The sequence below is a fragment of the Chlamydotis macqueenii genome, chromosome 4, assembly GCF_036417535.1.
Source record: "Chlamydotis macqueenii isolate bChlMac1 chromosome 4, bChlMac1.mat, whole genome shotgun sequence".
Classification (NCBI taxonomy): Eukaryota; Metazoa; Chordata; class Aves; order Otidiformes; family Otididae; genus Chlamydotis; species Chlamydotis macqueenii.
In genome coordinates, this window is record NC_141559.1 from 27,995,707 (window position 1) to 28,023,026 (window position 27,320).

Here is a 27,320-nt window from a genome sequence, read left to right on the forward strand (position 1 = left end):
GCGGTGGGCAGAGCTCAGCAGGTGCGGGTCTGAGAACCGCACCTGAGGAGAGGCCGTGTGCCTCCATGGACGTGTGATGGTTTTGTGACCCTTGGCCCCTGCGCCAGGGCTGGCAGCCACCGGGAATTCTGCAGCTTCCCCCCTCTGCCCGCCCACCTCTGAGCAGCCCCGTGCCACCCTTCCGTCGCGACACCCGGTGACGGGGAGGCCCTGCCTGTGGCTGCCCTCCGGCTCGGCCCGGCGGGACCGGGCAGACGCTCGGTAAGCAGCCCGACACCGCGGCGCTGCCCGACGAGCGGGACGGGGCCCTGCCGGGGGCCGACTGCCGCGGGGGAGCGGCCCCCGCCCTCTCCGGAGCCGGGGAGGGGCCGAGGCGGGAGGGCGGCGCGGAGGGGCCGCGGCGCGCTGCGTGCCCAGCGACAGTCGCCGAGTGCCGCCGGGCTGGAGAGATGGTCCCGCCGGCGGCGGCGCGGAGCGGCCCGGCCACGGCCGCCTTCGCCGAGGACGTGCTGCGCGTCTTCGGCAGCAACGGCAGCCTGTCGGCTGGGCAGCTCTCCGCGCTGCTGCAGCGGCTGGGCGCCGGGCCGGCCCTGGGCGCGGTGCTGCCCCTGACCCACCTGCACCACAACCAGGTACCGCCGCGGCGGGAGCCGGGCTTGTCCGGGCGGAGAGGCGAGGGAAGGAGGGAGGGAGCAAAGGTCCCCGGGTGGGCCCGCGTTTCGGGCAAAGGTACCGGTCCACCGGTGAGAGCAGCGTGGGGCAGGGGAGGAACTGCTCTCCCTCAGTGCCCCAGCGCCCCTGGGCTCAGCTCTGCCTCGTCGTGGCCCAGCCCCTGAACTGGCGCCTTTTCTGGGGAACCAGCATCTGGGCAAAAAGCCTGTGAGAATCGGCTAGTGTTTCCCTCCAGGAGCTGTACAAGCAGATCTTCAGGACTTGTTAAAATGCAGTTGTCATGTGGTAGCACGAACTTGGTTATAGACAGGTCTACTTCTGTAAAGAAACTTTTTCAGAAATGTTCACATCTTTCATCTCAGCTAACTGCAAAGTGTCCACCTGTCAATTCATCTACTAAAAGCTGTTTAAAATCATCTCTAATTTACTGACTAAATATCTTTGGAATACCACTTTTCATGAAAATATTTTGCTCTGTTTAGTGTCTCCGTACAAACTCAGACCTCATTGCTACTTTTAAGGTCTGTATAGCTGCATATCTCTGTAGCGTCCTAGACTTAAGTTTGTTTCCTTGAAGGGGAATCCTGAGGCTGAGGGAGATTTCCTGATGATCAGGGATCAGGGACACAAAGTCAGTCATGAAAATTACAGGAAAGCAGGGATGACTGGTTCAGCTCCCTAAAACCAGAGGAGGCATGGTTCTAGGGACCTGGAGAAAATTTTTTTTTTTACTTTTGGAGTAGTAGCTCCTTTGCTTGTTCTGTGAAAGAAGCAAACCTTGGGTAAGCTCCCTTCGTTTTAGAAAAAGTGCAATTCTGATGTCTTTGCCATTAGCAGAGGTTTAATTGGGAGTTAATGCCACTGAAATCAATGTGGAATTCAGTATAAGAATGGCAATATTTGGCAGAGTCACTGCTTTCAAATCTCACAAATTGAACCCTGTTCCGACACAGTGTATTAAAAACATAAACATTCCCAGCCACATGTGCTAAATAGAAGCCTGCAGTGTTGAATATGGCTATGAAAAGGAGCTTTCTTTGAAAGGATGTAGAAATGAGTAGATTCTTCAGTCCTTCAGGTTTTTCCTCTGCAAAAGCACGTAGCCCTCGTACGCAGACTTTGGTACATGCTACGGAGGAAAAAAAAAGATAATGCTCTTTCTTATTACTGTAAGTGCACGTTCCTCATAAGTCGTTTGAAGTTTAACTGAAACAAACTTTTTTACAGGCATATTCTAGTTGTGCATTATCCATTTTGGATAATATCTGGAGTACCATACTGAAATGTGGATACTTTTTTGCCGAATTACTTGTATTCTTTCTTAAAATTTGCCTTATGGCTGTTGCATCAGCTGGTACCGTTTAAGCAAGTATTTTTTACGTCCTGGCTTTTGGTCCCTCATAGGTGGTAGGTACATCAATGACTTTGGGCAGGTGATGCATGCAAATACATACTCATATCAAGTAAATTATACGTGATGATTTTCAAATACCATAACTCTTTGTGCTTACAAGTTGATAATTTAGAGTATCTACTGGTTATGACAGAAGACATAAAGTGGCCTAATCTAATTTTGCATGTTGGAAGGCACCAGAGGCCTAAGCTCTACTGATTCTCTACAGAGGAAAGTAAATACCTCTGGAGAGTGATTCAGGTCTTTCTCAGGTAGGCTGAATCCATTCAGGCTGCATAAATATCTGACTGTAGGAGGAAACAAGGTTTATCTTAGACTTTCGGTTCTTAACTTTAGTGTCCAGAGCTAGTGGGATGACTCCCAGGCCTTTCTTCCAGTCAAGATAACACACCCCTGCTCTGTCAGAGAGTCCCTCATCCAAGCCTGAGGGAGTTTTTAGTGGAGAGCTGATCTGTAAGGGACAGGTGATAACAGCACTTTAAAAACTGGCAGGAAGGGAACAGTCTCTCTCAGTTTTATCCCTGCATTAGTGTTTAGTTTTAATGTTTCGTTCATACCAATTTTGGTAAGCTTATTAATCTCACAAGGGAAGATCCACCAGAAGCTGATCCGTTCTCTTAAAGATTGAAAGAGTTTGGATGTGTAAGCCAGAAGATGGATGCTTGATTTCTGTTTTCTCTTGACACCAGACTGACTTGAAATGATAAGGGAGAAGAAAATGTGATTTGATTTGTTTATTATGGTGTTTGAATGTATACTCATGTAAACATTTATGGTAACTTATGTCCTATGATATACATGACCATGCTAGTTTTTTTCCAGTAAAACACAAAAAATAAGACTAATTTTTTGAGTACTATTTTGGAAATTTTGATTGAACTGTCTCCCTTTACTTATGCTTTTGGTCTTTCATCACGCACTTTTATAATTCTCTTCATTTTGTGTTTATATTTTGCTTGCTTTTCAATTTTTCTGTTATCACCTTTCCTTAATATATACGCTAAGATTTCCTCTCAGATAAATAAGTAGTAACTGAGCAAACTCAAATATTGGTCACTGCTGTTTTTTCACGTTTTACTGTTGAATTCCAACGCATTTTAGTCCTACTAATAGGGATAAAATTAGGGATTTTGGTATAATAGATGATGGCATGTTTACCCACTCTGTATTTTACATTATTAGCAAGATGTAAAAACATGAAATGATACTTGATCTTCTATAATTGGATTTGTTGCTGTATGATAGCCATACATTTGTGTGCTGGAGGATTAAATTCCATACTCAAAAGTTTAGTTCAAAAACTGCGTGGAAGGTAAATGGGCATTGGAAGGAATTTGTTAACATAACTTTTTGTTTGTGCTTTGACGTAATCAGTAGGTGCTAAAATCATGCTCAAATTTCCTTCTTTGAGTTTTCTAAATCTGTATTTATGCCAGTCTTATGCCCGAATACTGTGTCTTAATGTAATGTATTTTAATTTTTAAACAAAACATTTGCACAAAATGAAGCTAAAATCTTGGTTAATATTCATAGTTAGATATAATTAGTTTTAACCTCAAGATGAATAAAAAAACCCAGTGACTTTGGTGTTTCAGATAGACTAGAACAAGGCTAGCATCTGCTTTGATTTTTATTTTCTTGGTAGTGTTTCACTAGCTACAAGTTGTGCTTTTTGAAAGGGGGAATGGCCTGACAAAGTGTGGCTTGTGGTCTTGATCCAACACCATGATCTGATGTTGCCTGGTCGGTGAGACGACAAATAGGCTTATTTATTCTACCCTTAGGTGTCTTACTTCTACAATATCTTCAGTGAATTTCAGCATTTGTGGACAGTTTTCAGCGTGAAAGGCAACATGAACAGCTGCCTTGAACATGTTGGTGTGTGTGAAATCCTTAGAGCACACAAGTGCGTTCAGGCAGCTTTATCCGGTTTGACTCTTTCTCATGGACTGCTGCTTATTGAAGGCATGGTTGTCTCCTAGCATCCAGTTCTTACCTGTGCTGAGTGACAAAAAGATGTCACCACATCAGCATTAGATGCTTTAATTTGTTTCAAGTAAGTTGAGGAATATTTTGCCTTATCCAGGCTCAGACTAAGTAAAAAAAGAGTGCTGGTCAGATAAGTATTCACTGCATTCTTCCTTTGCTGTTGCTACTGCGCGACCCACTGCTCAGCCCTGGTGTGGGCTAGGCTGGTATTTAATTTGGCAACATCTGGAAACTGCAGTCCAGCTTGCTGTTGGGTATCTTAGTACTTCACATGTGGAGTGCTACAGATAAAACAAAGTTAGAGCAAAGATAAGAACACAGCAGGAAATCAGAAAAGGGACTGAAGTGTTTACAGGATGGTTGGTACTGTAGCATTTTTTATGAATTTTCCAGTTAGAGGTCTTCTCTGCATTATTTTTGTCTGAGCAATTATCCCATCCTTTCCTTCAAAGGATGTGGTGAGCTGGCATCCGCTTTTCATTTATAAAGATACTGGTGTAAAGAGATAGTTGGGCATCACTTTATTTCATTTACCATCTTAAAAAAAAAAAATAATCCCATATTGGTCAATTGTTTTGGGGAGAGCCTTACCAGGAGAAAAGTAAACATCTGTTTGAATAACCCAGTTGATGATTTATTTTTTTTTAAGTCTGAATATTTTATAATTGTATAAGTACTACTGATTTAAGTCCTCCCAGTTCTGATGAAAGTATTTTAAAAATGATTTTTTGTCAGTTCAGAGGCATGATCAGTTATGTCATGTCTTTTTTGCAAATGTTTATTAAGCACTAGGTGACAGTCACAGCCAGTCCCCTCACCTAATTGCTGTGACAGGGCTCACTGAATAGCAGGGGACAGACATGACGGTGGACTTGGTGAGCTAGGACGTCATTCTCAGTCACCTGTTCCATGAGGCTAAATTCCCTTTCTGCTGAGATCATCCGTCAGTCTTACAGAATAAATAGCTTATGTTTTTACAGCAGCGTGGCCTTCTTAATCTATTTATCCTCCAAAGATAAATGCAGAGTTTTGCAGCGTGCACACATGAGTTGCTCCAGTCCAAGGCTTCTAATAGATTTAATCTTTTAATTAATCCTTTAATTGTGCCAGTGAACTCATGCAGGCTTGCTTTTTAGCTCTTGGATATATGTAGGAGTTTACTGAGAGGATGAGGTGACTTATAACAGTGAATCATTTATAGGAATCATTATCCTCTGGGTTTGTCCCTGATCAAAATAATAATAGTAATTAAATAAAATGCTGTTTCTCATCTTCACATAAAAGAGCTCTTGTCCGATGGTATTTCTTACTTATTTGTTTGTATGTAGCCAAAGTTACAAGTCTCAAGTTTACTCATTCGTTCTGTGTCTGATTTATTTTCTCTCCATAATCTGTTTTTCTGCCTACAACATGGTTTGGATTTTTGTGAACTAATATTAATACTATATATTCCATTCTGTAATTCCATCCTAGTAATCCATTCTGCGTTTCTAGGAACGAGATAGTTAAGGGTGATTTCTCTTACAGATAGCTGTGTTAGGAATTCTTAGCTCCTACTGGCTTGTTTTTCTGAGGGCTTTTCAGTATAGACTTCCAGAAATAGCTCTATGAGCCTGTAATACAAGAAGCACCGTATAGGAATGGTTCCTGTAGACCACATCTATCCTCTCTTTGTTTCACCCTGGACATATTAGCCATATATTTTCATTATTCCATAATGCAGAGTTAACAGTAAAATGATTAGGCACATAACCAGTTCAGAAAGCTCCAGAGGTTCGTCTATTGGACTGTTAAGGACTATCTTCAGTGATGACTTGTCTGTGTGCTACTTCCATTGAGATTAAATGCAGCAACGTGCTTTAAAATTTATAAAAAACTCCATTTTCTGTTACCAAGCTACATTTATTTCATATGTGATACGTTGACATTAGCATTGGCATTGAAAGAGGAAAGTATATTCACATTGCTTGTATATATTTGTGTCTTGAAGGTCTCATAGTCTTAACAAAATTTATGCTTATGTTTAAGTTTAAGCATGTACTTGAGTGCTCTGCTAGACCGGGTCCTTAAAGAGGAAGGATAGAAACATCCTGAATATAATTTAGTTGAGGTCATTTGAATTGACCTGTGTGTTCTCTTCCTCCAGGCTAAATCAGAAATAATCACATTCAAATGACATGTGCATGCCTTTCACCTTTTGGACAGTACTAGAAAATATTTGTTAATGGAAGCGGAAGCAGCTCTGTTGAAGTAAATGACTTGCAGTTGTTTTGGCTTACCTTTAGAAGGAATTTGCTTTATAAATAATAATCCTGTGTACTTGTCCAAGGCATTTGGACTTGTGCAAGGCGTTTGACACTGTCCTGCATGACATCCTTCTCGCTAAACTGGAGAAGCATGGGTGTGATGGATGGACCACTTGGCGGGTAGGAAACTGGCTGGGTGCCTGCACTCAGAGAGTGGTGGTGAACAGCTCAGTGGAGAACGGTGACGAATGGCATTCCTCAGGGGGTCTGTGTTGGGCCCGGCCCTGTTGAACATCTTTGTCGATGACATGGACACCGACATGAGGGTTAGAGTAGATTCAGCAGATTCACTGACTACACCAAGCTGTATGGTGCCATCAATACGCTGGAAGGGAGGGATGCCATCCAGAGAGATCTTGACAGGCTGGAGAGGGGGGCCTGTGCCAACCTCATGAAGTTCAACCAGGCCAAGTGCAAGGTCCTGCACCTGGGTCATGGCAATCCCAGGCACAAATACAGGCTGGGCGGGGAATGGATCGAGAGCAGCCCTGAGGAGAAGGACTTGGGAGTGCTGGTGGATGAGAAGCTCAACATGAGCCAGCAATGCGCCCTTGCGGCCCAGAAGGCCAACCACATCCTGGGCTGCATCAAGAGGAGTGTGGCCAGCAGGTCAAGGGAGGTGATTCTCCCCCTCTACTCTGCCCTAGTGAGACCCCACCTGGAGTACTGTGTCCAGCTCTGGAGCCCCCAACACAAGAAGTACATGGACCAGTTGGAGAAGGTCCAGAGGAGGGCCACGAAGATGATCAGAGGGCTGGAGCACCTTTTCTATGAGGACAGGCTGAGAGAGTTGGGTCTCTGGGGAGACCTGATAGCAGTCTTCCAGTACTTCAAGAGAGCCTACAGGAAAGACAGGGGGAAACTCTTCAGTAGGGCCTGTTGTGACAGGACTAGGGGTAATGGTTTTAAAATAGAGGGAGGTAGATTTAGATTAGATATTAGGGAAAAATTTTTTACAATGAGGGTGGTGAAACACTGGAACAGGTTTGCCCAGAGAGGTGGTGGAAGCCCCATCCCTGGAAACATTCAAGGCCAGGCTGGATGAGGCCCTGAGCAACCTGATCTGGTTGGGGAAGTCCTTGCTTCTTACCAGGGGGGCTGGACTAGACAACCTTTGTAGGTCCCTTCCAACCGAAACCATTCTATGATTCTATGATCTTGAATTATTGGAGATGTGCTGTGGAATCTGAAGGCTAGCAAAACTGAGCAGAGCAGGGAGTGACCGTTTGTTTTTATTTTGCTAAGGCGGCTTCCAGTGCTCTACTTTTGCAGCCGTACTGAGATTGGCTACAGGGAGAGTTATGCTCTAACTTGGTATCTCATATAGAAGGAAAACATTTGATTTTTTTTATGTCTTGAGACTCAACCTTGGTATGTGTTTATTGTACAGCACTAAGACAAATAACTTTTGTTTTCACCCAAAAAAGGAACACTCCTTTTGATCACTGCAGGAAATAATGAATGTGAATAAATGGAAAGTGTTATATGAAAGACTTCAGCAGTATAGAACATTTCGTCTAAAAATACTCATTTTTTCTTTAGATATTTTGAGGTATTTCATGGTTTGTCTTTTATGTTTTTGGTTGAAAATAAGGAGCAGAGCAACCAGCCCTGCCCCTGGCCTGGTTTGGCAGTGCAGAGTACTTTTATCCGTGACCCATTAGATAGTGTTATGTCTTGAGCTGAAGGCAAAGTGAAGATCCCAAGCAAGAGTTTTAGCTTGTTGGAGTATGGGGTGGTTTTGCAAAACAATGTTTGCTGTTAACAATTATTGCTATAAAATGAATGAAACGTGTTGAGTGCTGCTAATGTTTAGACCATTTTTAAACAACTAATTTGGGGAAATAAATAAGGAGCATTGTTGCAAAGCAGAAGTGATCACTTACATGGATGAACATACACTAAGTTACCAATCATTTTCTGACATACACTCTCACTGAGATTTTAACTCGATCTAATCTGCTCTTAAATGTATTTTTTTTTTTGTAATTGCATGAGATTTTAATTACTTTGAAGCTATTTTCCCAAATATATTGTAGAGTTTAACTGTCCTGGTTCATAGGGCATAAGGTTTGCAAATGTCTATTTAAAACACGTTTCATTGATTTGTGGTTTATCTTATTTAAAAATACTTTGAATCACTTCTACTTCACATTAAGCAATCACAGAGTTTTCATGCACAATGTACAAACACTGCATATGCTTCCTTGAAAACACATTAAAAGTATTTTCATGTTGTAATTCTTGGGTTTCTCAGTGTAGTTTTGCATTAATGTATTAACTTGGCAAAATCCCTTTTTGTTCCAGTGCTTGACTGGTGAGGAAATTTTTTCTTTGCATGGGATACCGAACAACAGTCACGTACCAGATTCAAACTTCTCTACAATATGTCCCGCTGTTTTGCAACAGCTATTTTTTCACCCGTGTGATCATGAAGAACACTCTGTGAATTCTTTACAAGGTTAGTTAATATTCATTGCGTTAATACTGCAACTGGAGTGGGGTTTTCTTAGGGGAATAGTAAGCATTTATCAATACATAACAGGAGTGTCTTGTTTAGGAAGATACAGTTGTAAAGTGGGAACATAAAATGCTGTTTCAGGTCAGTGGACTGTCTAAACAAATATGCTGTCTCTTGACAGTGATCTATTAAAAATGTTTTAGAGAAAGGTGAAATATCCGAGTAGCTAGTTATGGAATAATTTGCCCGTTAAAGGAAGAGTCTTTCTGACCTGTTTTATTGGGATAATGGTTTGTGCCTTGAAGCGTGAGGACTCTCGCTAATAGCTGGCTAATAGGAGAGAAGATGGGAGTACCGAAGGGAAGTTTGTGCAGGTGATTTGCAGTGGGAAATCAGATTTAGTGGGATGTGCGTGTATCAAGGCAACTCAGGGTAAAATTATTAGGGGACTGCATTTGCGTGGAATTATTTGCAGGTGGGAGTTATGACACCAGGGGAGCCAATGACTGTTTTACTGAAGAGAAATCCCCGTATTCTTTCCAAACTCCGACTCCTGCTTTCCTGTCATCTCCTGTGCTGCCCCCTCTACGTGGAACATCATCACATGGCTGAGTAGCCTTAATCTTCCTTCCTCCTATTTTTCTCACTATTATTTCTGTATTTACTGTGCACAGAACTGTACAGCGCAGTAAAAAATGTAGGACAGAGAAGATTCGGCTGGTTAACGAAGTCACTTGTTGCACTGATAAGGATCAGATATGTAATGGCCTATTTATTTGACTCAGTATTCCAAATAAATTTATTGTTTCAGGGGAGTCAATTGGATTAAGGTTAAACGTTAGGATGTTGGATGAGTGGGTGCCTAATGTCAATATTTATGAGCAGAGATGCAGCAGTGTGTTTCGTAACTTTTGAAATGTTAGTATTAATAATATTTTTATTAATGAAAGTGATATTTATTAAGAATTACAGATAATTCTTAAAACTTAGCTGTGCCAGTGAATAATTAGAATGATATTTGATTAATCACTGAAACCATGGCCTTAATTTACCGTGGTTGTTCTAGATTGCTTGTACCATATAAGGGCACATATCGTCAAGAAGTCCATAATACCTGCACTGGAGGGTAGGATCTGTCTTTCTCCTTTTTTTTGTTTGGAGCTGTTTATGTAGGTGGTACATGGAAAGCTTGACCTGTAGTTAACCTCCGAAGCTATTTAGACCATCCCTCTTGTTTTTCTTTTATCCTGCCAGCTCAGAAGCAATGTCCAGTAGGCAGATAAGCAAGGCAGTCTTCCCCCTACCCCTCCCTTGGCTGCAAGAAATCTGCACGGCCCATGGTTAGGGTGTTTTAAAACCACAAGTGTATGAGGCTGTGACACTATTTGGAAGGGAGATTCACAGAAAGACCCAGTGCCAAATGCAGACGTTGATTTATGCACACCCCCAGCCCATCAGAAAACGAATCTGTATCGTGGCAGCATTGAGACCAGCTGATTTCAATTACTGCCCATGAAGCAAAATCCTCTATGCATGTTTCCAGCTGTGCTTATGTGAATTTTCTGCTCAGGGACTCACATGCACTTAATATTCTGTCTTCCAAAATACAAACGAACAAGACATACAGAAGAAATTAGTACAATAAGCTTTACGAGACAGCTACTTGCAATAAAAAAAGTGCTACTGAAGTAGAGTAGAGGTTAAAAGGCAGCATATAGCTGCCTTAGGGCTTTAGGGCCTTTTTCCTTAGGGTTTGTATAACTCGGATCTAACCTAACTGACCTTAGGGGCACACTCGTGTCCTTCACTTTCTTTCTTCTCTGAAAGATAATAGAGAGGTGTATAGAGCTGCATGAAATAGCTGGAAATGCTCAGTGGAATTCCTTCTGTCCAAGGTGAACAGGTTCTGTGCTTTCTGCTTTACTTCTTCAGGAAAGTACTCATACTCTTATTTCCTCTTCATCGCAGGACAGGGCTGAGGACGAGCCTGAGCCTGCCTCAGGAAGGCCCAGAGCAGTCATCCCCACTTCTTGTGGCTTCGAGTATCTTGGCTGTCTCTTTGTTGGGGCTACACTTCTGTCTCTAGAAGGAATAACTGTAGTTGTCAAAAGCTGACTGTGCATCAAGTTTCAGGGGAAAAGAGTGTGCATCCTAAATAGAATGCTCTGCTCTGGTATGTGAAGTCAGACTAGGCAGCTTTCTGAGGTGTGTGGACTCAGGAAAAGCTTAGTGTGGTTGGAGTCCTAGTGAATAAAACCAATTTTAAGTCAGCAGTGCTTACATTAAATTGTGAATTACAGTCTATCATGCAGTAACTTTGGCAACATTGGTTGTCTTGGAATTTTGTAATTTTTTTTTCCCCCCAGTTTGTGGTATTTCTCTGGAAGTACTGGTTCTTACACTGGTAATTGTGTAATTACGGGGTAATCTTTTTTTTTTTCTCCTTTGCCATTACACTTCAGGTCCTTCTGAAATCAAAGTAAAGCTTGCTACAAGGCCCAGGAGCACCTTCCTGGAGAATGCATAAGAGAGATCTTAGATTTATTTTATTCCTTTAAAAATTTCATTAGTTTAAACTAGCCCCTGTACTGCTGAGGCTCATTGCAGGATCTGTGGAATGCCGAGGATGGAAAATACTTAATTTATTCTGTCATTGTCTGAGGTTATTTAATCAGTTATTTGAATTCTTCCTTATGCTTCTACTTTGGTAAGTAAATAATAAACAAAATAGCAATATGTAAAATCCCATGTTCTTTGGGCCATCCAGATTTAGGACAGGATTTTAAAAGTAAACCCACATCCATCTTCTGGCATCCATGATTTCTGGTAAATTAGGAAGGAGAAAGGTTTTTTTCCTTTTATTTTTTTTTTTTGTGACAAAAGCAGATACTTACATTCCAATGGGTTAGAATATGTCCCTGTTTGTGAGCACAGGTCCTTTAGTGTGTTATGAGACATCTCCCATTGCATTAAACCTACAAAATGGTGACAGTTGTATCATGTATAACATGTACTTCAATTTAAGTGTCCCAGGATGTTTTATTCTTCTGAACAAAGAATACCAGCATGAAAGCTAGACCATTTGTTAGTGAAACATACAGTATTGTGAGAACTTCTCTCACAGTTTGGCAATAAGCTATTTTTCTGTGATTGGTTTTAAGCTCCATTCTCCTGTCATTTTTGTCATCCACTGATTTACACACACAGCTTGTAAATTTATCCTCTTTGTCTTTTGTTGTAAAAAATAATTAGTAATGGCTTTTTGTATTGTAATTTTTGAAACTTGTTCTAATTTCCTGTGTCTGATGAAGTAATTTGGGCAAGTACACTTGCTTCATACCTGATAAATGGGGTTTTTATTTTATTAACTCAGTTTAAAATGTGCATTTTGCACAGAATAATTTGTAGTTGTTTGTATACAAAACTGAAAGAGGCTCCTGCTTCTATAGTAATCCCAAACTGTAAACAGTGGTTTGTGAGTCATGGTGGTCTTGAAAATCTATTTGTTTGTTATAAACTTGATTTCAAAAAGATATTTGCAAGCTTAATTGCCGTTTATTTTTATGGAAATTAATCTCCTGTGTATCTTAGTGAATCTGCCTGTGTCTAGTTGTGTGTTTTTCCCCCTGTCTCTCTCTTGAAAATGGCAAATGAAATGTTTTAACTGGCATTGATTTACCTTCTGCAGATACTTTAGATGTTTCTAATGCTTTCTGTTCTTTACATAATATAAATTCATTACATATAAAAATTGTGACAGTATGCAAACAAAGTAGAGCCATCCCAGATGCAGGTGAGGAATCTAGCTTAGTGTGTTTGCCGATTGTGTTGCAGGAAAGTCAGGCTGCAGATCATAATCTGATCTGTTAGTTTCTGTTCTGCAGAAAGGAATTTATGGTAACCTCTTTACCTACATATTGTAAAACTTATAATGAGGGAACTTTCTGGATTACACCAAACTGTTCTCATACAGCCAATGTTGTGTTGGCTTTGGTTATTATTTGGGGTTAATTTTTATATGCAAACCCACTGTCTTTGTGGTTCTGTGGCATCACTTGAGGCAGTATTGTAAACCTCTTCAATGCAACCTTTAAAGCGTTTTTCTGTGCTCACAGGGACTTGAGATGTCACTGGGAAAAACAGTAGTCATGCAGAGAGGTACAACTTAGGAACAACAACTGCCACCCATTGTGTACCTAAATCACATACCCATATTTTTGAGCCTAGAACCTCCTTTTTTAATATGCTTTCATTTCTTTATTATGATTGTCTCTACCATTAGCTATCCCACCTCACCCATTTGATAAGCAGTGACAGGCAGCGTTTTCAGCAGCAGAACTACTTTGAATTAGAGGAGGAGCGTTATGAACAGAAAGTTACCACCTCTATATGATTTGAAGGAGCTATCCTTTGACAGGAAAGACTTCTGGATCTAGGATAGCCAAGACAGCAGACTTTCCATCTTGGAGTTCCTTAGGAGTAAATGACAATTGAATCTAGCCCTGAGACTAGTAAGAAGTTTTGTCTTTGCTATAGCTACTTTGACTGTTGGCCTTAATTTTTACTCTTCACTGAGTGTAGAGAGACCTGATTTATGCTGGTAGCAAACAGGCTATCCTAGATCTTGTACTAACACAATTTCTATTTTAAATATGGTAGTCCTAAACGAAGTTTCCAGCTATTTCCTTTCTGCAGGTATGCATCTTAAATATCTATGCCTTTTAAGATTTTTATATTTGTGAAGTATAATTTCAACTGGGGAATCGCTCTTTTTCCCAGTTCCATGCCAGTTTAGCTATTAGAAAAATCATAAACAGCCTGAAGTGCATGTTATACTAAAATATTTCATATTTCTGCTTGTTTATCCACAGTTTGGGGATTTGGGTTCCTGGCTGTGACTATCATTAACTTGGCATCACTTCTGGGATTGGTTTTAACTCCCTTCTTAAAGAAGTCATATTTCCCCAAGGTTTTAACTTACTTTGTGGGTTTGGCCATTGGCACTCTCTTTTCTAATGCAATTTTCCAGCTCATTCCAGAGGTAAGCAAGGGGAATAATTATTTGGTTTGCCTACTAGTTTCTAAAGTGTATTGATTTTAGAAGCATGCTGCAGTGGGGTTTTGTGTGTGAGTTCCAATCTCCAAAGAACTGTGGGTGGGCTTCAGTGCCATTAGTTACCATCTCTTTCTGGCTGGGTGAGCAGAGCCATCAAAATCCCTTCTGGTTGTGCCATGGGAAAGACCGAGGGCTATTCTGCCTCTAGACAGAAGGAGAAATGCATTGGATAAAATTCTAATGAACTTTAATGGGCTACAGGTTAGACCCTCCTTGTCTTGGCATTTACTACTACATTCTACTGAATTGAAACACTGCTAACATTTAATCCAGGTTAAAAAATGTAAAAATATCAGGATCTTTGATAATTTCAGCCTCATGGAAACTCACGGTTGGTAGAGAGACAGTTTGTATTTTAGAGGACTGTCTGTGGAGGGGATGTTTGTTTTTCTGGAAATGTGCTAAGATTACAGACTAATTCGCGTTGCTTTTTTCTTCACTGTTAGGCATTTGGGTTTGACCCCAAAGTAAATAACTATATTGAGAAGGCAGTCGCTGTGTTTGGTGGATTCTATATTCTCTTCTTTGTGGAAAGGATTCTTAAAGTGATATTGAAGATCTATAACCAGGTAATAGAATGTACCACTAACTGAATGAGCCTTGCCTTAAAGTACCTGTTAAATTTTCTGAGATACTTGATAGCTTAATAAAGTGTGGTGTTTTTTCCATTTTGTCTGAGGAATTTAGCCTTACTCCATGTTCTGCTATATCTATCTAAGATCCATATCGATAGGGGAAGCAATTTCACTTTTTTGAGGGAGTTACAGGCAGAGTTGGGAATAGAATCGAGATGTGAGCGTGGCCTGTTGCCACTGGTGTATGCTCTCTGCTCTCGTTGTTCTCAACAGCCAAGTTGTTGCTGTGCTAGCTGAGCACGTCAGAAAAAAGTGGAAATATGTAAGAGCTAGAGAGAATGGAGTCTGCAACTGGAGCTCCCCTTTGGGCAGGAGAAATTGATGTGACATATATACCTTCTTAATCATCTGTAAAGTGTAACTGTGCTTACTGTGCCGGAATCGCACCTTCAGTGATTTTAGCTCTGTGTTTCCACATGCTCTGGTACACACACCTGCTTTAGTGACACTGCAGTTACCCTTACTGCACAGGGCTCTGCTTTCTACCCATACGTCAGAGTACTTGTTTTCTGTGCACTCACATGAGCGACACTGAATTAATCTCGGAGAAGGGCCTCTCAGAGTTTTTGGTTCTCTCTGCTCATGTCTTACCAAGGAAACTGTCCTGTCTTCCTACTCTTACCTCACTTAAGGTCCCCTCTCCCAAACTGTTGCTGATATTGGAGATTATGAAGGTCAACTGTCCCTCGTTTGTAATAACTGCACCAAAAAAAAAAAATAGAAACAATGAGTTTGTTGCTCTTTATTTTTGAACAATTGTCAAAGACTAATAAACTCTATTCGAACAAGCAGCCTTGAATAATTAGCAAATGTTCATAATTTATGGTCAGGCATTTGGCTTGGGAGGTATAAAAATGAAAAATCCCCACATGTGTTCTGATAAGCTAAAAGTAGGAGCTAAGTTAGGAACTTCGATACATTTGGAGTTCATTTAAACATTTACATGTTTATTGCTACCCATTTAAACATTTACTTGGTGCTGAAAGCAAGGCAACATGAATACGGTGCCCTCACTTTTTCTTTTTTTGGTCTCTGTTTTCTTATGTTTGTTATTTTGCTGTTGTTTTAATTAGGTACCTACTTATTTATTTGTCACCTAGGCTGGCCATAATGACTTTGAAAGTGGTGAACAGAATCATTCTCAGGATAAGGCTAACCCACCCAAACCACTGTCATCCAACAATGGGGGGACGTGTTATGCAAATTCAGCCGTCATAGAAACCAATGGAAATCTTGGTTTTGACAGCATCAGTGTGGTCTCAGCACAGGTATGAAATTGTGTCTATTTATTTATTTTATCCCTGCCAATTATATAAGCATGTCTTAGAGGAGAGTTAATATGAATTTTTATTTCTTTTGTCAAGTTCTTGTGAACTTGTAGATTGTAAGTTGCTTGAGCCCTATGAACGAAATGTGGGGTTTGGGGGCAGGCTTACAAAAGCTGAATGATACATTCTATTTATAGCCAACAAAAAGAGCTAACTGATAGCAGTGTCGGCTTGGGTAGGACAGAGATATGTATTTCATCAGCTAATTCAGTTCATTTTGATTTTTTTGTTGTTACTGTTTTGTTTAAAGAGTGATAGTGTGTTTTAGTGTTGCCTGATCCGTATTGTGTTCCTGACTACATAAGACTGTAAGTGTGAGGACTTGGTTCCTCTGAATCAATGATTAATGAGAAAAACTGATAGAGTAACTTTTGTGCAGTATCTTGTGAGCACTGAGTCCAGTGTATTTGGATACTGTGGGAATTATGGAGGTAGTATGTTGAGATAGAAGCCATTCCTCCTGTTTTAAGTATTATTCTCTGTGTTTGTTTTCATACTACATATACGACTTCCTTCTGTCTGAGAAGAAAATGGAAGCAGGAGGAGAAAGTTAGTGTACTGCTTTACTGTTTTCCTTGTACAGGGAGCAGCAGTACTGTCCCTTATTAAAAAAAAAAAAAGACAAAAAATCCCAACACATAGAAACAATTATCTGATGTCTAATGTAGATTTTTTTTTAATGGTAGAAATTTCTGTTTTAACACCCATGTTCTTTAGCCAGTACGTTGTTTGTGGGGAGCAGGAGAGGAAACAGGAGGCAGGCCCCTAATGACTGGGAGAGAATCTGAGAGTTCTGCTATGACCCTGCAGGCTCAAAGGCCGTTTGATGCACACAGTTTAAATTACTAAAATTGTAGAAGTGTTATGAAGTGTGGTGGATAGTGGGTATTTTAAAAACTAGGAGCAGCATACTTAATAATTAAAATTGCATGGGCATCAAGAGGGAATTAGTATTATGAGTGCTCCTAAACTGTGTTTTGTAGATTTATAAAACAAAGAAAAGAACTCTCTGCTCTCTGTGGAGACAGTCATGTCCAGTGGCCAAGGCGTTGTTTTTCTGCCCTGTTTACCAGAAGTTTTATCTGAACTTATTCCATTATTGCATTTTGGCTAGCCATCTGCTTACGCATAACATAAACGTAACAAAATAATACTATAGATTATAATAATAAAATATAACTGCTATTTATGTCTAGCAACAAGTTTAATTGCAGCGCTCATGATCATGAAGTATTGTAGGTCAACCCAAGGTCCACAGTGTCCTTTGTGGAATACTTGTACATCTCTTCTTACATGGAGTCCTGACTTTAAGAACTTAAAAAGTTACAGAAGTTCTTCTTCTCTACTTACTGTTCTTATGAAAATTCGTGCTTTCCATTCTTTCTTCCTCTCAATTTCTCCAAAGTCAGGAAGAGAATATGTTGTATTAAAAACTCCTGAAAATAACAGGGTAGAATTCTCTCTGGAGCCAAGGCAGGCTGCAAGGAAATCCCAGGGAAAAATCCTTAAAGTTCCTGTTACGGGCAAAACAGACTTGACTTGGGGAAAACTATTCATTTATTTCTAAAATCAAAGCAGGATAATGAGACAGAGAACAAGATAATCTCCCCTCACCCCTCCCTCTTCCCAGGCTTAACATTATCTCTACCACTTTTCCCCTTGAGCAGCACAGGGGGGAAGAGGGTATGGGGGTTATCGTCAGTTCATCACATGTTTTACGCTGCTGCTTCGTCATTGTCGGAAGAACTCCTCACGTTCCTTCTCTGCTCCATCCTGGGGTCCTGCTCATGGGCTGCAGTCCTTTGTGAAACTGCTCCGGCGTGGGTCATCTCTTCCATGGGGTGCAGTCCCTCCAGAGTGGCTGCCCCAGTGGGCCCTCCACGGGCCACAGCCTCCTTCAGGCATCCACCTCCCCGGGCTGCAGGTGAATCTCTGCTCCTCCATGGACCTCCATGGGCTGCAGGGGGACAACCTGCTCCAACATGGTCATCACCACAGGCTGCAGGGGAATCTTGGCCAGGAGCTGCATTACTCCTCCCCCTCCTTCTTCACTGACCTTGGCATCTGCAGCCGTTCCTCTCACAAGAAATTCTTCACAATCAGCTCAGGCAGACGCCTCTCAGGTTCTCTTCACATCTGCTCTCCTCTCCACTTCTTGCAGCTGGGCCGGGCCGAGTTGGGCCCAGTCGGCTGCCCAGCAGGAGGCCAGAGGGTGAGGGCTGCAAGGCCCACAAGGCTCACGCCTCCCCCTCTCTGCCCCCTCTTAGCGTCTTCACATCTTCCCCTTCTTACATTTTTTTTTTTTGGCTTTTCCCCTTCTTAAATACGTTATCGCAGAGGCGTTATCACGGGACATTCTGCTACCAATTGGCTCGGCCTTGGCCAGCAGCAGGTCCGCCCTAGGCCCGGCCGAGTCCACTGAACAAACAGGAAACAACTTCTAGAAGCTTCTTACAGAAGCTGCCACCATAGCCCCCCGCCAACCCCCCCACCAAAATAAAACCAGAACAGGCAGCTAGAGTAGTGCCATGAAGGGTAGGTATGCTTTCAACTTTACAGGCATTTGGTATTTATGAGGGAACCGTTTGGCATAAGCAAAACATACCTAATAGAATTGTAACGTGTCCTTGTAATCCACAGCTTATTGGAGAGGGCAGACAGCATAGCTGGAAGTCATCGCACAGGCTTTAGGGAGGGAGTTTGAAGTCCAGTTGTGACAAAGTGTGGTAGCTGTTTTCAGCCATGGGGATCCAGCCACGTTCTCTCTTTTGATGCTGGAACAGACTCACTGCCAGAGTAAATCTGAATGTTTAATTGGTCACATACTTTCAGATATCACTTGCAACGGTAATTGCAACCCTGGAAACCTCTTTTGTGCTGACTCAAAATTTGTATCTACTGTGCATTAAAATTACATGGCTTGACAACAGTAACTTGAAAAAAAGTTGTTTCAGAAACAAATTGCTGAAATGTCTGTGTCCTTGAGCATACAATGTTAGTTGTATAAGAAAACCTTATGGTGGCCTTTATTTATGCCCTGGAGGCAGTGCCAGGATTCCTTCTTGGTCCTGTGGGCACTTCCAGAGGACAGAAAAGGACATATCTGGTTCATGTCTGAGGGAGTCAGAGATGCATTAGAAATAGCAGTAGTAATCTGATGAGATATCATTGGATAAAATAAGACAGTGTCTGTATAATTTCTTAAGTTTGGAAACAAAGGAGAGGCCATTACTTTTAATGAAAAAATGTGTTCAGAAGAGCAAAAATACCAAAAATGTCTTTGGTTTACCATAAACTCTGGCGATATAAATAATACAAAACTGCACTAATAATTAATAAAAGTCAGATCTGATAGTCCAGCTGGGTATTACAGAGCTCCTTAGCAGGCATCTTTTCTGTGACATCTGCTAAACTACCATGACAAAGTGGGAACAGTCCAGCAGAGACAGACATTGTTTGGTTTTGCCTTGTAATCCTATGTATTTGTAGGGTAAATTTGTCAGTAGTCTGCCTTGTCTTAAACATTAAGAATATGTATTAGTCATTCATCTACTTTTATCAAACATACAGTCTAGTAAAGTTCAGAATGTAAACCCAGACAAGTGATGTAATTGTACTTTATATAATTTACAAAAGAAGTCAAGACATTATCTAAAATAGATTACAGGCAAGAACGATTATGCTTCAGAGCTACACAGTAAACAGCAGATAGCTGTATATATATATTACAAAAGCCTCTCAGAAACTGATTCCTAGTTTTTAAACTACTATTGTTTCTGCATTTTGAAAGATTGGATCAAGAAGGTTATTTTTAGAAGTAAATCAATACTGTTCTCCTAAATTAATTGCAATTATATAAAAAAAAAAGTCCATAGATAAAACAAGCCAAATCTCAGCAAATTTCTAGTCAGTTCCATTCTTGATGAGTTTAACAGCTAATTCATAATAGCATCTTCTTATTCAACGTTCATTGTCTTCATATATGCATAGAAAGTTCAGCATGTATATGTGTAAATTATTTATTTAAACCAAAAAGCCCCTAAGATCAGATTTTTTGTTTGTCATACATATGCAATGCTTTGGACTGTCATTGGAGTTCTCAACTGTGCAACGGGTACCAGAAAATGAGTCCTTTACCTAGTTCTGTGGCTAAGCCAGTTACGCCCCTACAGCCCTCAGAAAACTGTAGGCCTACACATATTTCCTACATAAAAACAAATGTGCTTTGATGGGAACAAACAAAAAGAACTATGTACAAATAACATTTTTGCACATTTGTATAATTTGCTCACTGTTTTCGTTGTCACCACTCATTCTCATGCCTAATAGAAGTTGCTAATACGCCTTTTCAAAATACAGTCCTTTGAGATTAATGTTGTTGTTTTATCAGAAAATACCTGCTGCAGTTGTTGAGGGTTTTTTTTTGTGTGTGTGGTTTCCAAAATAAAAATGTTCTTTTTTTTTAGTAGAAAAATGCACAAATTATTAAAAATGAAAATCTGTGCATTGTCTCAACCTCCCTTTCCTCATTGGCACTAGAAACATGCCTCCATCAGTTCTTAGCTTGAAGGATGGTCACCAGGGAACAGAAGAAAACATAGGGGAACAGAACTTCAGCTCAGGGAGCTGGATGAATAGGTGGAGGAGTTTTGCTAATTGTATTTGGATTTTCTCATACTCCTGTTTCTTTTTACTTCCAGTTACCTAATATATGTATTTTTCGTGGCTTGCTTTGTAATATTTCTTCCTTGAAGTGAAGTTCAAGTTGCATTTGTGGATTAAGAGAGAGGTCTATTGCTCATAAATGATCCTATCTAAAATGCAATTACTACAGGTACAAATTAATCATCAAAAAATATAATTTGCATTGCTCAACATCTCATCATTAAATGAAATGTTGAGAGGAAAACATCCAAAAAGCGAAGGCAAGCACATAGTACAAATCTAAAACCTATGTGTTTTGAATTGGCAGGAAAACTCCTCATTCTTGGATACCATTGCTCATTTTCAAATTGTAAAAGTATAATTTCAGGACTTCCTATGCACTGAATAGGAGCTGTAAGTGTGCTTTATGGCAGCTGTGGCACTGCTTAACTGAGAGTCTATTAGCGACGAGTTCCAGCTAATGCAATAGGCATCTGACTCAGAAATCCCTGACCTGAACTTTTGTCCTGTCCCAAGGCAGCTGCTTCATACAAGAATGTGGTGTGTCAGATAACAGTCCGGTAAGCAAATAGTGAGACAGACCTCCCTACTCTGTCATTACAGATTTTGTAATAATGTATTAATCATTATGTTTCCTTAAAGTTCAACATTTATTTGCCTGGTAGTGTTTGCATTTGATATGGCAAAACCGAAACAATTTGTGGTGTTCTTTTTAATAAATAAAGAAAATTTCTTGGAATAACCTGTGACCTTTTCAGAAGGAGGAAGAGGTGTTCCTCTACACCCTCTCTTGCAAGAGAAGGAGAGGTCTATAAATATATCTGTGGGCATACAGATGTATGTATTACTGCTTATGTATTCCAGTAAATAAGCACTAATTAATGCCTTATATGCAAACCCTTTTTTGGGGGCAGGGGGGAATACTATAATACTTACAGATACTATGTAACTGTAACGTATATTTGTACAGAAATTTATTGGAGTAGATCATCAGAAATTTTTTAGGGGAGGTTAGTTTGTGCTCCCAGCTAAAATGGAAGATCCTTTTATCTGTTTCAAGTGTTCATTATTTCATGGCAGCGCATGTATAAATTACTTCCACTTCTGGGAGGAATTATTGACATCCTGGGTGTGTATGTGCATTGCAGTTTTGTATTAGCCTATTGTTTTCATGCTCTTGAGACTTCAACTCGTACAGTCAGAATTACCCACTACTGTTTTTATTAAACATGCACTTTGTAGAAGTGTATTTGAATAGCTGGACTTGACTGTCATTGCCCAAAATTAGAAATAAAGTTTCTGGATGTGTGTCTAGATCCACAGGCTGTTCCTGCGGTGGCTAAGTGTCTCTCTGAGAGCGTGAGTTACTGGCAGTGTGTAACTGGTCCAGATGTGCTTTAGGTAGGAAATACAGATGCTGTTCATCACCGTGATCAGCTCCTTCTCACCGTACATGCTTAATAGGGGTGGCTGAGGAGGCTGCGAGGAGCCTTGGCACTCTTTGTCTGACAGAGGCTCCAGAGAGACATTCAGACCACTGTGGTCTGAACTATGTTCTGTCTCAGCTGAAGGGCATTCGGATAAAGCTTTGTAGTCAGAAGGGTGTTTGGGCCCTGCGTGTTGACTTGTTGAAACAGAAAACATTTGCTGCTGCTACCTGTACCTTTTGCTTCTTGGACCAAGCACTTTTATCTCCATATGCAGTTGTGCTTTATTTTATACTTGGCATTAATTTAAAGACAGAAGTATGATTCGTTGGCTGCTATATTCAATGTTTTATGGAATTGCTTTATCGTGCTATTTTTTTTCCAGGAAGAAGCCACGCAAGGCAGCTTATGCAAGTGTCTTAATGGGCGTCCACTGTCAAAGATTGGGACCATTGCTTGGATGGTAACACTGAGTGATGCTGTACATAATTTCATTGATGGTTTGGCTATTGGTGCTTCTTTTACTTTGTCTCTCTTGCAAGGGCTTAGTACCTCCATAGCCATCTTGTGTGAAGAGTTTCCTCATGAACTGGGTAAGGAATTTCATTGAACATTTTGTTTACTATGGAAATCACTGTTGAGGAGGTTATGCTGGCCACAAGTTGGCATAGACTGAAAGAAAGTTTAAACAAACTAATGGAAAAAGTATTCATCAAAAACTTCCCAAGCGCCAAAATGCACGTCTAGCACAGGAAGTTCCTGAGCATGGGTGGGTGGAAGGTAGGAATGTATGTTAGAGAGGTATTAATTGCTTCATATGCTGCTCTATTAATTTTTTTTTAATCATTATAGGTAGTTCTGTGTTCCTATGCTCTTAGCTTAATTGTGCGTCACCTACTTGCTCTAGAACATTTCGGTTACCTTAGTATTGAAGGGAAATGCTCATAATTTACTTGAATGAAGAAGAGCAGCAGTGGGTTATAATTTGTATACAAATCATGTCTTTTCTTCAGACTTCCTTTGAAATCAGAAAATAATCATAATACCGTTTTCTGAAGATAGTTTTCTTTTTTTTTATTTTCTTTTTTTTTCCCCCCATTTTTCTTTTAGGGGATTTTGTCATCTTGCTTAATGCAGGAATGAGTACTCGGCAGGCTCTGTTTTTCAACTTTATGTCTGCATGTTCCTGTTACGTTGGGCTGGCTTTTGGTATATTAGTAGGCAACAGCTTTGCTCATAATATCTTTGCTGTAGCCGGTGGAATGTTCCTGTACATCTCTCTGGCAGATATGGTGAGATATAATTTCATTTTCATTTATTTATTTTTTCTGCAAGAAAACAAAGATTGCAAAGTCTCTCTGGTAGCATTTAGTATTTTGTCCCTCTCATGCCAGTGTCATCTACCTACTGTTATTATGAGATGTTAAATCATAAGTTATACCCTTAATGGAGGTGCACAAATAGTTATGCTTATTCGTGAAACATGAAAGCCTTTCACTTACAAATAGGGCTGAACAGGTTATTGCTGAAGAGGAGTTTTAGAGAGAGATGTGCTTTTCATGAATTTGGGCTGGTTTCGTCAAAGAGTAAAAAGTGTTTTGGCATTTTAAAGTGGCAAAGTATTTCACCTTACTATTTTGAAAAGATTTATTTGTTTCTTTATTTAAACTGTATTATAAAAGAGAAGCAAAAAAAAAGGTAAACAAAATGAAACTAAATATTTACTTTTGAGTTGAACGAAAGGTGTTGTGTAACCACAGTGATAATTTTGGGGTTGTTTAGGTGAAAAAACAGAACTTAAATTCTATTCTGGTTTAAATTAAACAGTGCCAGCCCCAGTTTCTTGGTTCAGACAAAAAAATTTGTTGACTTCTGTTCAAAATGTTCTGTCTATCATTTATTTTTTAAAGTGTGCTAGAAGGATGTAAGCTAAAGAAATTGTACTAAGATCCAGATCAGATTTAGACATTGGGAAATAAAATCTGGATTCACAGGCAGTCAGCAATATTCCATGTTAGTCTTATGATGATGTTTTATCTCACAATTAAATAGATCTTTCAAGAATTTTAAGTTTTTTATTATGTTTGATTCAGTGTTTTAAGAACAGATGTATCTGCAAAGATGTTTACACCTGCTGCATGAGAATCCATTTGAGTGGTAGAACTGGAAGAGGGGGCCTGAATTTGAAGATTTGAGACCTCAGTTTGATTCTATAGGCGTTTAAGAACTGCCATATAGTTATAGTGACTGTTTCATTAAATACTATTATAGTTTAGGTAGTAACATAGGATTTAATAGGTAATAATGTTAGAGTTAAATTAACAATATAAATAGTTTATTTTACAAGTTTACAGTACTGTAATTGCTAATGCTTTTCATTTAGTTTCTCTCTTATATGATGAATAGTAGTGTACTTAGCTATGATGTGTAAAACTTATGGCATAAATTTAGAGTGGCTCAACTTAAATTCGTTATTAAATCCAGTAGGTAACATTCTGTTCTTTGTATCTGTTGTTCTGTTCTGTCTGTTTCTCTTTCTCTGTCTCTCCTCCCCTGCCCCCCAATCTCTCTCTCTTTTAATAGGTTTTTGGATTGTATCAGTTACCTACCTGAAATTTTCTTCCTCCTGAAAAGTCTGAAATAGGGTATTCAAGTGTTCTGTACAGAGATCTGGCTTTCTGCTTTCTTTACGATTTTCACACACTTCTGGTTTGCTTGTCCAGAAGCAGGTAGGATTAACTAGAATGTCATTCCTTCCTTCTTTTCTTTCTGCTGTTGTTTTTTTCCTCCAGTATTGGCATCATCCAGCCTCTGCCAGTAAGATCACTGTGTGGTGAGGCTGTGGGTATGTGAGAATGTGTACACTGAGGTGTGTGCACAAATGAGCCTTCCTGTATGGCATGAAGCTGATCTGGTTTGTTGTCTTTGCCTCTTGTGCAAGAGGATTATGAAGCTCTGGAATGATTTCTGGGAAGGTTTGGCCACTTCCCACTAACCTGAGTCTGTTCCTCAAGAATTGCGTTACCTTCGATGGTTGTTTTTGCCTTGTGAGATGAAAGGAAGATACAGCTTCTGACTTACCCAGCCTGAAGGTTTCTAAACTAACACTGAAATTTACAGTCTTTGTTGCATTCTGGATATACTGCTCTCGCACAACAAAAAAAAAAAAGACTTTAAAGCTTATTTGAGTATGTTTGTCAAAATCAACTGCAGCTGACTTTATCTGCAGCAAACACGTACCCTGAATCACTCTGTACAGGGGACTTAATCGCCGGTGCTCATCTCCCATCCCCTCCATTGGCTCTCAGAGGAAGTATCTCTGTTTCAGCAGTTAACAGCAGCTCCGTCATCTTTTACTATTATGTTGCCATAAAGACACGAGTTACAGAATGAAGAATCCCTTCATTGCCCTGTAGTGTAATACTGCATGTGTTACCACCAGTTTCACAACATTATTGTTCTTTCTTCCTTGCTTTACCACTACCTCATGAGCCCACCAGACCTTCTATTTTTAACAGGTTTCTTATTTCTGAGGGGTTGTCTGTTTTCAGCTTCACTTCATTTGCTTATATTAGAATCCTAATCTTCCATTTCCTGAACAAGGATTTCTCTATCTATGGTAGTGAAGGAAGAAACACAGCATTTAGCGATATAAGGGTAGCCACTCCTAGCAACATATGGACCAGCAATTGGACCCTAGGAGACTGCTGGAATCAAAAAGAGGAAATCTGTATGAGAGACAACCAGCTGAAATCACAGTAGAGAGGAACAAAACACCATTTCACTTTACCAGCCTTGATGAAGTGGTTTTTAGCGTAGCTAGGTTGACCTGTTCCTGTGATTGCCTTCACCCTCTGTTAGTTCTAATATTCAGTCCAAAGTAGCAATGTGGTTCAGTTCTTAATGCCTTAAGTTATGCACGCTACCACGAGATGGCAATACTTACCTAAAAATATCCCTTTTTTCAGTTCCCAGAGATGAATGATATACTGCGAGAGAAAGTGACAGGAAGAAAGACGGATCTCACATTCTTCCTTATTCAGAATGCTGGTTTACTAACGGGGTTTACTGCGATACTGATGATTACCTTGTATGCAGAAGATATTGAGCTGTGATAATGGAAGTGAAAATGGAATTAGTACTGAAGACATCAAGTAAATTACAAATGGAAGACACTTGAAATCCATAAAGGGACATTCATTGCTTTTGAAACAGTGACAAGTCCTGTCCTGTCTCGCTTGCTCCAAATACAGGAAATTCTTCTTTAGGACTTGCAGTCAATCCAAATAGTAGGAGCTGTCAACTTCTGTGCTATGCCAAAGAACAGATTCCAGTATTTTTTATTTCTACTTAGTTACCAGACATATCTGAACTGTCATAAAGGATGTTACTTGGCCAGTAGAGTTATGTAATACATGCAACTACATGCAACTGAAGACCAAATGAGAGCCGAGATCTTCAAGGAAGATGCTTGTTTAAAAGAAAATAGCAGAGTCTCTCATCTTTTTTTTAGCTGTGATCAAGGCAAGCAATTTCAAAGCTGGTTAATTTTCATGACTTGTTGCAGGATTTGTCTGTGTAACATCCCCTTTCCCCACCCCCACTCCAAAAAAAAAAAAAAAAAAAAGATCAAACTATTTCAGAGTAGGTACTAGTGAAGCCAAGATTTTTAATTACTAATTAACACTGGAAGGAAAGATACCAGTTACTGCTTTTGATCTTTTCTCTTTGTAAGTGCACTTGGGAATTGTTGATTTGTTTTGAGAACCACTTTTTTTTAACTAGAGGGAACCTGTGTTTAGATTTATGGCAATTTATCAATTCCATAATATTTTAGAAACATTGAGTATTTTAAAAATGTTCAAGCGTTTTGTATTTTCTGAAAATAATAATGTTTTCTATTTAAGTTCCACAAATATCCCTTTTAAAAATCAATATTTTGGGTTAAAATTTTGAAAGAGTTATTGTTAGTTTTACGAAGTGGAATTTCAAAAAAAAACTTGCTAAAATCAACATTCCAGTAAGCTTTTTTTTTTGTAATTTGAATAATTTTCTTGTGTGCAGTTGGGTGAAAGAAAGTGATACTAAAATATACAAACTCTTATCACAGTCTATTGCATGTGAATTTTCTAAAATCATACTTATATATATGAGTTCTTTTGAAATAAACAATTCAGCTGCTCTGGTGTTGTAAGATTTGTGCAACAAAATGAATAAAAAAATACTACATTTCAGTCATCACTAAGCTTTGAAGGAAGTGTTATTATTCTCTAGTAATTACTTTTTTTCATTGATTTTTACGCAAGT

General features: G+C 39.8%; 1 protein-coding gene across 1 annotated transcript; it reads left to right on the top strand.

Moving 5' to 3' along the window:
* The first annotated feature begins 449 nt into the window (after positions 1-449).
* On the top strand, positions 450-27,251 carry SLC39A8 (solute carrier family 39 member 8). Its single transcript, XM_086746817.1, has 8 exons — positions 450-632; positions 8,689-8,842; positions 13,714-13,883; positions 14,405-14,527; positions 15,694-15,861; positions 22,399-22,606; positions 23,124-23,305; positions 25,982-27,251. Exons 1-8 carry the CDS (start codon positions 450-452, stop codon positions 26,126-26,128), a joined length of 1,335 nt encoding a protein of 444 aa, XP_086602943.1. The 3' UTR covers positions 26,129-27,251.
* The last annotated feature ends 69 nt before the right edge of the window (positions 27,252-27,320 follow it).